Source organism: Clupea harengus, chromosome 1 (assembly GCF_900700415.2).
Source record: "Clupea harengus chromosome 1, Ch_v2.0.2, whole genome shotgun sequence".
Taxonomy (NCBI): domain Eukaryota; kingdom Metazoa; phylum Chordata; class Actinopteri; order Clupeiformes; family Clupeidae; genus Clupea; species Clupea harengus.
Window position 1 is genome coordinate 30,469,986 of NC_045152.1, and position 12,672 is coordinate 30,482,657.

Sequence of the window (12,672 nt, forward strand, 5' to 3'; positions counted from 1 at the left end):
ATTTCGCTCTGTGTGTGTGTGTGTGTGTGTGTGTGTGTGTGTGTGTGTGTGTGTGTGTGTGTGTGCGTGTGTGTGTGTGTGTCTGTGTGTGTGTGTGTCTGGTGGAAGTGGGTAAGTGAGCTACTGATTAGTTCCTGAGTGAAAGCATTGGATGAAGCTAATAACCGATGGGAAGGCGCTAGCATAGGCTACACCAGCACATATACCACAGCGCCATCACAGGTAAGTGTGAAAACTCTATACACCAGCACATATACCACAGCGCCATCACAGGTAAGCGTGAACCCATTAAAGGTTTGAGGTAAAACAACACATTTGGAGTTGGAAAACTCATTATTTGTCAGGTTCACAAATGTATTTGATTTTCAATCAGGCATCAGATTATTATTAGGTTTCATACTTCAGAATAACTGTACAATATATACCACAGGCACTATACATTGGAGGGGGCAGGGTGGGGTGGGAGGCGGAGATAAACAGGAACCAACGCTATTCGTAACACTTTCAGATTGCCAGGACAAATTGAAATTGGATCCACAGTGCAATGAGTAGAGTGCACATATTTACAGGAAACAAGGTAAGCTAACAAGAGTACATGTCTATGTAGGACATGGAGGAGCACCACGTTACCTTGGAGCTGAAGTGCACTGTGCCCTCGGTCTATGTTCCCTGAATGTTCATTGGTACATGTGTGTGTGTGTGTGTGTGTGTGTGTGTGTGTGTGTGTGTGTGTGTGTGTGTGAGTGTTTGTGGGTGTGCTATATGCTAAAGGCAAAAGGGGTTTACAGTAGTTCAACACTGAAACTATCCTCGCTTCCACCCAGCAGTCACCTGGGCTGTCTACCTCCCCATGCCTCCTCACCCTGCCCCCCGAGGCATGATAATAAACATAAACAAAAAACAACAACAAAAACAAAATGACAAGACATGGTCATTAGCACCACAGCAGAGCAACTGAACGAACAAAACACAAAAAAAAAATGACAATGTACAAACTAAAGAGGAAGGAAATCAAAGAAAAAAACTAAATCAAACAAACAAACATACAACAATAAATGGCTTAAAAACTGCAAGTGAGATGTGGGAGATTACATTTTTCTGAGTGTGTGTGCGTGTGTGTTCTTTTCTACTCCCGCTAACAAACACTATTTTTCCTGGCAGTCAGATGAAATTAGGTCAGTCTTGATGGGAAGGCACTGAAGTATAATACTCTAGACGACAAACAACTCTCCGGCTCATTTTCCTCACAAATGCCTAAATCCTGACCTTTACTTGTTCACAGGCGAAATATTAGCATACCCCGCTGATGCGCACACACATCCACAGCGGAAATAAGCACCACAGAAATGATGACCATTCTGAAAAGTTTGTAAACAAACCTGTCTGATAAGAAAATAAATGTGCATTTGTATTCATAGAGTACCCTTCTCCACGTCATGTCAACCATACCCTGTAAACAAACTTAGCCATCTCAGACAGCCATCAGCCATGCTTATTCAGGCTGGCATTTGCCATTGTTTGTGCGCAGAGATAGGCACAGTGCAATGAGTAACATTGTAGGTTAGCGGTGAAGAATGTACCGGAAACAAACTGCTTTTCTTTGTTCCTGACCACTGACGGCACATGGCTTCGCTTAGCATCTTATTGCAGTCAAGGCTATACACGTGAATATAGCAATGTTTACTTCACAATTTCAAAGCTAATCCCTGGAGTGGCATATTAATTCAAATCATGTAACAAACTAATACCACAGCCAACTGGACTACACCAAGTAAAATCGCTGCAGTGGTCACTTAGTGGTATGTTACCAATGAGAGTCTAGCCCCCAAAAATTAGGTGCCTTTCTGAGTGCATTGGCAAGGTTTGGGTGTTGCAGACCAATTAAAGCATTGGTTCTCACACAAAAACTCCATAATGGTGAACGAATGTAAATAATAACAGCAAAAAGGGAAAAAACAAACAACAAAAAATTAAATATGACTAATTGGAAGACTTCCCTTTGGTAAATGTGCTGGGTTCATCCCATTGTAAGTCCATTGGATAGTCACTGTTTGTGTTGTCATGGAACAGTGGAGCTTGACTTCCCCATTGGTTGTCCAAAAGTCATTAGAAAACGTACCACAAACCCACCACATGAACATAAAATATAATAAATATTGCTTGTGTGGCATGGGTCAAGTCTTAAGTCTTTGGTGGATCAATCTGTGGAGCTTTTCAGCCAGTGTAACAGACAGGTCCAACTTGGAATCCAAATTTCTGATTGGTTCCCCCAAAGTCTGAGGCAGCCACATCAATGATGGGGAGGAGGTCTGATCTTGGCGAGTCGATCTCCAGGACTGTCTTCTCATGGCCCTGTCGAGACTGTGATGGAAAACAGAACAGAACAGAGTTAAAGGAGGGTTATTACTACCAAAACAACAGTATTGTGTAGTAAACTGAGTAACAGCATTAATAAATAATTAATAATTAATTAATTAATTAATATGAATATAAATGTGCTGTTACACACTAAAATACTGTGGTTAATAGAGGTAGTGGCGATAATAATTCAACAAGACTACTGAAATTATGGTTTATTATTTTACTTATTTGCTTAATTCTATCTTATTTACAACATGAAAACGTATGATCTCACGGTCTGTCTGGGCTTTACCTTGCAGCCGTCGTGCAGGGCTTGGATGAAGGGAGTCGTGGTGTGCGTCATCTCCTCATCGTTGCTCCCTCGGAAGCGCAGCGCGCGCTTGTGGCTGCGCGAGGACATGTCGAACCAGCCGACCGAGTTCTGGCAGGAGTAGCTGAAGGTCTGCCGGGCCGTGGCGCTGAGGAGCTTCAGGAAGGTCAGCTGCACCACCGGGACCGGGGTCCCCTCAGTGTCGATGTAGGAGAGCTAGACCAGAGAGGGGTAACGCATACAGTAAGGAACCGCATAATGCATACAGTAAGGAACCGCATAATGCATACAGTAAGGAACCGCATAATGCATACAGTAAGGAACCGCATGTCATAGTGCCACTGTAGGACTACACAAGGCAGTACATGTGAAGTAAGTTGGGACACATGCTTGGAAACAGAGACAGACACGCCGTCTCTCTTTCTTGCTCGCCCTCTTCATAAACACATATACATGCACACGCACACACACACAATTGCACACACACACATACACACACAGATCTTTGTCTCTGTGGACAAAATGTTCCCTGAAGGACAGCAGAGAGTGACATCTGCCAAGGTGAATTTATGAGACTGGGTCATGTGGGTCACAGGCAGCATGGGTTGATCATATGCATGTTCTCTGCTCCAGGGGTCTCTTAAACCTTTTCTGAATGACAACTCAAGGAGATCCGAAAGACTGCCTGCAGCATTTCACATTGAGGAGGAGATTAATTACACTTCAAGTTCAGCAATGGAACACTGATTACCCTTCTCTGTATTCATTATATAGTTCTTTTTCTATTTTAATTTATTTTTTCTGTTGTGCTGCTAGTACATATATTATAGATCTGACTAATTCTCAAGGGCTATGAAAATGGTACTCTTAAGACAAGGGAATTGATTGAACTTAATAGAATAGAATGAAATGGAATTGAACTGAACAGGACTGAAATGAACTGAACTGAATTGGATTGGAGGGGCAGGAAGGTGATTCAGTACCTGTTTTCCTCTCTTGTACTGGCTGAACCAGGTTCCAGGCTTCTCTCTGCTCCAGGCTGCCAGCTTGACCTGTTGAACGAAGAAGAGGAGCGTGATCAGCATTACCGCCCTCTCTTTCTCTCCGGCAGATTACAACCGCCAGGCCAGTCTCTCACTCTCAGGCAAGCCGCTTTGGGCTACTCAAGGGGACTGACCGTTTCGATCCTCTTGTCAGGGAACAGACAGGTCTCGCCGTCTGCGGTGAAGTTGCAGTAGACCTTGATGGAGTCTTTGTGACATCCCTGGTTCGGATCGATCCAGTAATCCCCTGGAGGAAAAGAGACAAATGGCGGGACCGAAATCAAGCCTTAGACACTTACTCATCGCTGTCTCGTCCGCAGTCCACTCTCCCCACAGATCAAATGATGAAATCAATTCTAATTCTATGTGAGATGATGAGGCCGCGAGGATGGCTTACATTAATAAGTAGAAGGATTACATCCTGTCAGAGTCTTGCGAATCATCAATGTGATGCAACATCAAGTAATGGAGGGAACGTGTGAAAGTGCTGCTTCTTTTCGAAAAGTTACATTTATTTCAAGACTATTTTGACCATAAACATCCTGTTGATACTGTGGTGACAGTAAGAAATCTATTTAGGGGGTTGGGGTAAAATGCTATATCAGGGATAGGGCTTGGTTAGGTGACAAGGAGCGAAACATTTGAAAGGGCGCAGACATTGAAAGTTTTTGTCGCTCACTCTGATTGGATGAAAAGAGATTCGGTGGACATTTTGCCTTGTTTGCCTTGTTTCTAGCATCCTACGTAGTTGTTAAGTATTAGTATATTTTATCATGAATGTTTTAGCTAAAAGGCTTGTTCAAAATGTTGTGTGTAAAGTGTGTGTAGGTTGATTTTGGAAAAACACTTAGTGAGCCGAGAATGTGAAACCAGATGCCTCACGTGATGTTTTTCTGACAGAAGGAGAAAGCGGGTTGGAAAATGACTCATGGTAGGCAGAAGTAGAATTCAGCTGAAATGCACTAATCCTAAGTGTATCCCAGCATCCTGACTGTCATACTATGTAAACATTGTGTTTGAATAAAAGGACTTGTTTTTAGCATGGCACGTCAGACAGACTTAAGGTGTCTGTTCTCCGTCGGGGCCCTGTTCGTAAACAGTCCGGTTCACGTACATGCTGGTTTGTGTCTTTAATCTGCTAACTAACTGTTGAGGGTCTTTTCCCTGACAGTAGTTAGCAGTGCAAGCTGTATAGTTTAGATAAAGCGTTGACAGTCGGGGATATATAATTTCTATGTTAATAATAGACTTACAAAGTTTAAAGAGAAAAATACACAGTTCAGGCTGCCTGTCTTCCGTGGCCAATACTACTTGAACTAGTTAATGTTAGTTAGCTAGGTAGCTAAATTGGCATAGATATCACAAACGGTTCTATGAAACAGATTTTGAAAACCTACCCCTTCATTTTTGTCAAGCGATTATTTCTTAAATGTGCAAATGTAAACAACTTTGTGTTCCTGTAGCTCAGCTGTTATGGGAAAGTGGGAACAACACCAAGGTCATGGATTTGATACCCAGGGAGCAAACCTCCTAATCAGAATGTGTGTCTGTCATGTGCTGTAAGCGAGTAAATGTATAATGGTTCATTTGCATGAACTTCAAAAAGAGAGCGCTCAAATTCAGCTGCACCATCTGGAAGGCGGGTTGCCTCACCGTCTTTGTAGTCTGGGTGACACATCATGAGCTCTTTGCAGGTGCGGGCAGGGCTCTCGTAAGTGCCCAGCGGTTTCCTCATCAGCTCGATCTCCGTCTTCATGGAGTTGAGCGAGGCGAACACCTCCTCCATGCCCTCGGGCTCACGCATGGGCATGTCAGCCTGCAGGAAGTCCTCCATGTTCAGCGCCTCCAGCTCCGCCTCTGCCTCGGCAGCTTCCTGTTCTGGCTCCGCCTCCTCCCTCGCGCCAGCTGCCGCCCCACCTCTGCCACGCTCAGAGTGCCGGCGACGCTTGTTCCTGCCCTCCCGGATGGGCAGAGGCTGGATGATAGTGGCAGGGGGGCCCTGAGTTGGAATAGATGAGATGGGTGAGGTGAGGTGACTGCAAAGTGCCTTCTACTGTGCACAAATGAGGTGCGGTTATGACCTGACCTATAGACCACAACATACATTGGTTTCATAGTTATACATGTGAGGCCACAACATACATTGGTTTCATAGTTATACATGTGAGAAGAAACATAAGGCCTAACTTATGCATTGTCTGCAAACTGCCTTCTACTGTGCACAATTTAGGTGCGGTTATGACCTGACCTACAGGCCACAACATATATTGGTAGGCATAAATTAGGTGAAATGTAGGGGTTGTAGGGGGAAATGTAAGGTTGCAGAGCCCCCTATAACCATGGTGAGAGTGTGAATGAGCACAGTGTTGGGCTTTTCATTCATAAGGTGAGGGCAGTTGGGTAGTTATGCCCATGCATCACCCAAAAGCAGTGTGCTCGTCCACTGCTAAGCCAGCAGGAGATGCAGAGGGACATAGCAGGAGGTCGGTATTCAGATTCAGCTCTGTGCTGGATTGAGGCTCTCGCTGAGTTCAAAGAGTCTGCACAGAGTGAGACTCAGACAGAGGTGTGGAACACAGCACCGCGAGACGCTGTTTGAAGAAGGTGAACTCACAGGGGGTCCCGGTGGTCCGGCTAGTCCGTTGTCTCCTCTCGGTCCAATGAGGCCCTGTGTACAAGAGAGACAGGAAGGAAACTGTGATTTGCTGTTTGTCATAAGTAACCTTGTCAATGTTTCTTTTGTTTAGTTAGAGCTGTCCCAGTACGACTGTATCGCTGGATTGCAATACTACTTCATTACTTACTTACTTACAATCATGGCATATGTATCGTTATATGTGCATATCGTGTGCCTGGGAGGCGGTACCCAGCTCTAAACTCAATACACTCAGAACATTAGATTTCAAACAATAAAACCAGGAGTTTATTTAAGGACATTGGCTTCTGCTCCAACTGAGGCTTATCCTTGGCTTGGCCTCTTCACTGTCTTTATTGAAAATGGGATACAGCAGAGATTCTCCAGGTATGAGGGATGGGAACAGAGAGGACTCCTACTCGTGCACTGTCAGTTTTAATAACATCACTCGCTCCCTGTAATTCCCCATTCTAAAGCCTTGCGGGAGTAACACAGATAAATACACATTTTTCACAAGGCATATGCTCCAACGGCACGTGCTGGAGGTGGGGTTGGTGTGTGTCTGTGTGTGTGTGTGTGTGTGTGTGTGTGTGTGTGTGTGTGTGTTTTGGTGTGTGGTTTTGGTGTGTGTATGTGGGTGTGCGTGCGTGCGTGGAGAGAGAATGAAGAGTCTACAGTTCACAACCCCACTCACCTCTTCTCCTTTGGATCCCTTCTCCCCAACCATACCCTGTCAGAGAGAGAGAGAGAGAAAGAAGATGACCACTGGATGGTTTCACAGAAGTAGACTTTATTAACATATCTCTTATATTAACATATGAACACAATGAATGAGGACTGAAAATGATTGGCTAAAAGCACAGGAACAATAAAGGGTAAAGTAAAGGGTTGGTCCTAGAGGAAAAGATGGCAGGTAGGTGTAACCTTGTTCGCATTCGTTTTTGACACACCACAGTTTCAACGAGCTGTTTCTAGACTGTGAAATCTCATTGCTTAAGCGTCTAAGTCACGTCTGGCCTCACAACACAAAGCCCTGGCTGACGAACAGGGAAGGCTATGCATGTTGAGCAGCCACCGACATAAACCCGTCACTGCCCAACACAGCGGAGACGATTCATAAGCCATCACACTAAAGCTTATTGTATTTAATGGCCACAAAGACGGGAAATGAGAAATGAAACAGATGGTGATTAGCATAGGCGTGAAGAAGAGGGGGCAAACACTTACAGACAGTCCAGGGGGTCCAGGAGGTCCTGTGGGACCAGGTGTTCCTATTATACCCTGCAAACAAAAACAGCAGTTACTCATGTACAGTCCAGAGCCTCTACAGGTGTCCTTGATATGTTTAAGGTGGAATAGGTAAAAATTAAAATAAAAAAAACATGGGTGAGATATTCAAATAGTGGGATTCAATGGGAGACTGAAACACTGTACATCCAGAAACAACACACATATCTTGACCTTTTCTTTTTTTTCTCATGCATAAGCACAGTGTCTGCAATGTCTCACAGTGACTTAATCTATAGTATGGTTTCTGCTTTTTCAAAAACAAATATTTATGTCGCAGCTAAGTCCCCCCCCCCCTTTAAAACGATGCCACTAATAACACCTTTAAACATTTCTCTGCGTATGTGTACAGTGTACAGGTACCTCATCGCCAATGCCTCCTCTTGTGCCCTCACTTCCTGGGTCTCCTCTGTCCCCTTTCTCTCCCATCTCTCCTGGTTGCCCAATAAGACCAAGCAATCCACCGTGACCCTGGAACAAAGACAGCAGAAACAAGTTAACCTGAAGAATAGCTCTTTGCACAGGTATTGTTATCTTACTGTGAAATATCTTTGTGTCATTTTATGAGCGGTCAATGCAAAGAAAGTTTAGCATGGTCCTGAAGACGCGCTCGACTAACCTTTTCACCCTTTTCTCCGGAGTCTCCTTTCAGTCCAGGCAATCCTGGTGGTCCCTGTCCAGAACAAAGAAAGCCACTTAAGTTTAAACAGAACAGTGATGCATAAAGACCTGTAAATGAACATGTACATGCACTCTATGGCATGTGCTGTAAGTATATTGTATTCAGCCCTCAAGATCATGGTGAATCATGGGGAGGGATCTCTAGGGGAGGGGGAGGGACATACCATGGGTCCATTAGGTCCTGTTTGTCCAGGGGGTCCATTCAATCCTTGCTCACCCTGTTGATGGAGCACAGCAATCAAGCAAGTTCAGTTTCCTTTCACCACTCCACATCCACTAAGTACTGAAGTATTTATAGTGTATGTAGAGACTGATCACCTGAACCTGCTGAGGGTTTGTGTAGTGACCGACCACCAGGTGTGTGTTTGTGTGTGTGTGTGTGTGTGTGTGTGTGTGTGTTTGTTTGTGTGCAGGCCAGTGACTAACCGAGGGCCCGGGGATCCCACGCAGTCCCTCTGTACCCTGGTTGCCAGGATGTCCCTGAGGTCCCACCGGGCCGGTCTTACCCACAGGCCCCTCGCCACCAGAAGCTCCCTGGATCACAGCGAGACAATAGGAGAGGAGAGGATGGAGCAAGGCAGACAGCCACTGAGTTCCTCTGAGCTCACAGTTTACAGTTAGATTTATTCGTTTAGCAGAATCTTTTATCCAAAGTCAGATGCAGTATGGATGAGTTTCACAATTAGCTGTGTGTGTGTTCTTTGGCTATCTAATCCATAATCTAATCCATAGCTTTTGTGCTTTTTAGTTTAGCATTAGCTTTAGCTTTAGTGTACTTCACACTACTGGACGGGCTACAGTCACAGACCACAGGCATATCTGGTAGAGTTTGCCAACAGATGAGACACAGTGAGGTTGCAAACATGATGTCCAAGCTGGGGACTATGACAGTTGGTCCATTCTCACCTTTGATCCCTTCCTGCCTTGCTTCCCTTCTTTTCCTCCAGGACCTAATTGACCCTAATTGGCAGATAGACAGAACATCTGTATTGAAATGCTATTTCATTTTATGTCATATTTTCAAAAGACACAACGCACACACACACACAAACACACACACACACACACACACACACTTTCATTTGCTCACTCTCTGGCACAGACACACACACACACACACACACACACAAACATGAACACACAGAGAAAAAACTTTCCACTTACCCTCCTTCCTGGTGGCCCTGAGGGGCCAGGTTCTCCTGAGGCCCCTGGAGGCCCCTGTGGAGCAGAAGCAGTGACCCAGTTAAACCCACACATATCCATGGCACTCACAGAGAAAGAGCACAAACAGCCTGTGCTCCTATGACACCTGGGGCCACTGGACACGAGTGATCATGAGTACTTACCGCTTTCCCTGGGTCCCCATTATCCCCCTTCGCTCCTGGTCCGCCATCAATGCCCTGAGAGGAAAATGAACAGACAGCCACCGCCAATTACCAACGGAGGGAGGGAGAGAGAGAGAGGGAGAGAAACAGAGAGAACAAGAAAGGGAGACAATGAGAATATGAGAGAAAAAGAGAGAGAGAGAGAGAGAGAGGGAAACAGAGAGAACAAGAAAGGGAGACAATGAGAATATGAGAGAAAAAGAGAGAGAGAGAGAGAGAGAGGGAAACAGAGAGAACAAGAAAGGGAGACAATGAGAATATGAGAGAGAAAAGAGAGAGAGAGAGAGATATGAAGACAGAGAGAGAGAAAGAGAAAGAGAGTAGGAGAGAGAGAGAGAGTGTGACAGGTTCTGAGTTTAAGTATATCCCTGTCCTTATTCAGCATGCAGTCTCATTAGTGCTGCCTTGTTCCCTTGCTGAGTGTCGGCTTGCTAATGACCACATGGGTACTCACGTTGACACCTGTCTCTCCTGGTGATCCTGCGTCTCCAGGGAAACCAGTGGGACCCTGTAAAGAACAGGATCTGAGGTGACTCAAAGGTGACTTTGACACAGGGAGGCCCCGTGGCAGACAGAGCTAGGACTAGAGAACCAGAACGACAGAACAAGGAACCTATACTCACAGCGTTTCCTTTGGGTCCGTCCTCTCCTGGCTGGCCCCGGATTCCTGGGGGTCCGGCAGCCCCAGACGGTCCTGAATCACCCTTCTCCCCGAACTCACCCTTCCCTCCCTGATAGACAAGACAGGAGGTGGAATTCACAGAGGTGAGTAATCGCAGACGATATGAAGAGTGGACTAAAGTCAATTGGAGAGAGAGAGAGATGGAGGGAAGTAATGTTGGATATAACAGTTAGAGTAACAAAGAGAGAGAAAAGTACAGACAGGGGGGATGGAGAGAGAATGAAAGAAAGAGAGAGAGATTGAGAAAGGGAGAAACATAGAGGGGCAGACAGAGGGAGAGAGAAACAGAGAAGGAGAGAAAGAGCAATAAGGACAGGAAGGGAGAGAGAGGGGAACAGATATATAGAGACAAACAGACAGGAAGAGAGAAAAGGAGAGAGAGAGCGGTATTGAGAGGAAGACAGTAACACTCACTGAAGTGCCTGTGTCCCCAACAGGTCCTGGGCTCCCCGCCTCTCCGTCTTCACCCTGCAAGAGAACCACACAGTGAGACACAGACTACATCCCCTAACACACACACATGCTCATGCACACACACACACACACAGACACACACACCAACACACACGCACACACCCACACACACACACACACACATACACACACACACAGACACACACACAGGCTCATGCACACGCACAGATACACACAGACACACACACACACAAACACACACACACACACACACACACACACACATAGATTCTCTAGAGCCAACTCCCCCTTACCTTTTCTCCCACACCTCCAGGTTGGCCGACTCCCCCAGGCAATCCAGCAGCCCCCTATAAAAAAGGCAGACAGAGTCATTCTTCATTCAACCTGCCTGCCTGCCTGCCTGCCTGCCTGCCCGTTGGCTGTAATCGTGTCTTGTTTTCACGAGCTTGACTTGATTCAAAGTGACAAGGTAAGCCCAAAATACGGTTTCCCCTTTTGATCTCTCCACTCAAATGCCATCAGGCTGCACCGTGCGTATACCATACGCTGCACCGGCACTTGCTTTACCGGTGACGGTGCATAGGTGGAGTGTCAGCCTGTTTCATAATGGTGCTTAGAGGGGTGGTCTCAAGGGGTCACCCATACAGTCCATTCACAGCATTACGACTCCATGGCCTTTCTTTATCTCTATAGTATGAGAAAGCGATGGCTTGCCAGTGTGTCATCCATGGATGTCAGCCGACCGGGATTTAATTATTAAACTGTGAGAGATGTTAAGAGGTCTCCATTATTAGAGGTAAATATAACTCCCAGACTCTGGGAATGAGAGGCTAACGCTGCTTAATCATTCATAGAGCGGCAAATATAACTCGCGCAGTGGGATTATATTCTAATGCTGGTTAATAATTCAGGCCTCAAAAATCAGATGAAGATTCATGGGACAAAGGGAGAGAGGGGGAAAAAAGAGGGGCTGAGAAGCGGGATGAAGATGTACTGCCGGGTCCCCCAGAGAAATGATTATGGGACGTGGAGTTTTTAACGTGAACTGGCACTGCACTCTGGTTCCAGAAGAGAGGCGCACTCCACTCCACATTTTTGCTGTGGCCAAAAATTCGGTTGTGAGAATAGCCATGAAAAACACAGAGGAGATGAGTTTGACATCATGCCCGCCAGACTCCCACGGAGGACCCAGGAGCGCAGTTGAATCTGGTGCTTAATGTTCTCAACCTCTGCAGATCCCTCTCTGCTACCCCAGTCCTGGAACTGAGAGTCTTTGGCAGCCGCCAACAGGGCCGAAGGTCACCTACCTCTGCACCGATAGATCCCTGAGGGCCTCTGGGTCCATGCTGTCCAGGGGGGCCCTGAGGAGAGAAAGAGAGAGAGAGAGAGAGAGAGAGAGAGAGAGATTAACTGCCCAGCTCAATTCAAACCAAAATCAATCCACACACTCAATGACTCACAGTCACTCCATCTAAATCAACTCATGTCCCTGGGTAGCAGTGGATAAGCTAAGAGGACTGCATTATTCAAAAGCATTGTTCTGCTACGGCTACTGTAATGTGAGAAAGCGTCTTCAAAATGATAGTCTCATACAATGGTCATAACACAATGATGCTGCTGGGCAATGTAGGAAAGAGATACTTTACTGAGCTGAAACCTAAATCAATCCACACGTTCCATAACTCCACAGGAACCTTTCTATATTAAGCTGGCCTTTGCGGTGAATAGATTTGGAAACGGATAGGAAATTGTCTCAAAAGGTATACTCATACTACAACCATCATGATAAAACAGAGAGACATTTAACACTCTATTATAGTTGTTTGTGTGTTATTTACAAAGGAAAAGAAAGA

The 12,672-nt window shown here is 45.7% G+C and overlaps 1 protein-coding gene across 1 annotated transcript in view; it reads right to left on the bottom strand.

The window, feature by feature from the left end:
* Window positions 1-333: 333 nt before the first annotated feature.
* The window catches only part of col5a3a (collagen, type V, alpha 3a), a 57,350-nt gene continuing 45,011 nt past the window's right edge, over window positions 334-12,672 (bottom strand). The window contains exons 48-67 of the mRNA XM_031575730.2: window positions 12,127-12,180; window positions 11,113-11,166; window positions 10,799-10,852; window positions 10,326-10,433; window positions 10,157-10,210; window positions 9,664-9,717; window positions 9,482-9,535; window positions 9,224-9,277; window positions 8,744-8,851; window positions 8,482-8,535; window positions 8,256-8,309; window positions 8,000-8,107; window positions 7,577-7,630; window positions 7,044-7,079; window positions 6,329-6,382; window positions 5,368-5,713; window positions 3,849-3,961; window positions 3,655-3,723; window positions 2,654-2,887; window positions 334-2,361 (exon numbers count right to left, since the gene is read on the bottom strand). Of these exons, the coding sequence (XP_031431590.1) occupies window positions 2,215-2,361; window positions 2,654-2,887; window positions 3,655-3,723; window positions 3,849-3,961; window positions 5,368-5,713; window positions 6,329-6,382; window positions 7,044-7,079; window positions 7,577-7,630; window positions 8,000-8,107; window positions 8,256-8,309; window positions 8,482-8,535; window positions 8,744-8,851; window positions 9,224-9,277; window positions 9,482-9,535; window positions 9,664-9,717; window positions 10,157-10,210; window positions 10,326-10,433; window positions 10,799-10,852; window positions 11,113-11,166; window positions 12,127-12,180 (1,863 nt within the window). The 3' untranslated portion in view covers window positions 334-2,214. The remainder of the gene's footprint in view (window positions 2,362-2,653; window positions 2,888-3,654; window positions 3,724-3,848; window positions 3,962-5,367; window positions 5,714-6,328; window positions 6,383-7,043; window positions 7,080-7,576; window positions 7,631-7,999; window positions 8,108-8,255; window positions 8,310-8,481; window positions 8,536-8,743; window positions 8,852-9,223; window positions 9,278-9,481; window positions 9,536-9,663; window positions 9,718-10,156; window positions 10,211-10,325; window positions 10,434-10,798; window positions 10,853-11,112; window positions 11,167-12,126; window positions 12,181-12,672) is intronic.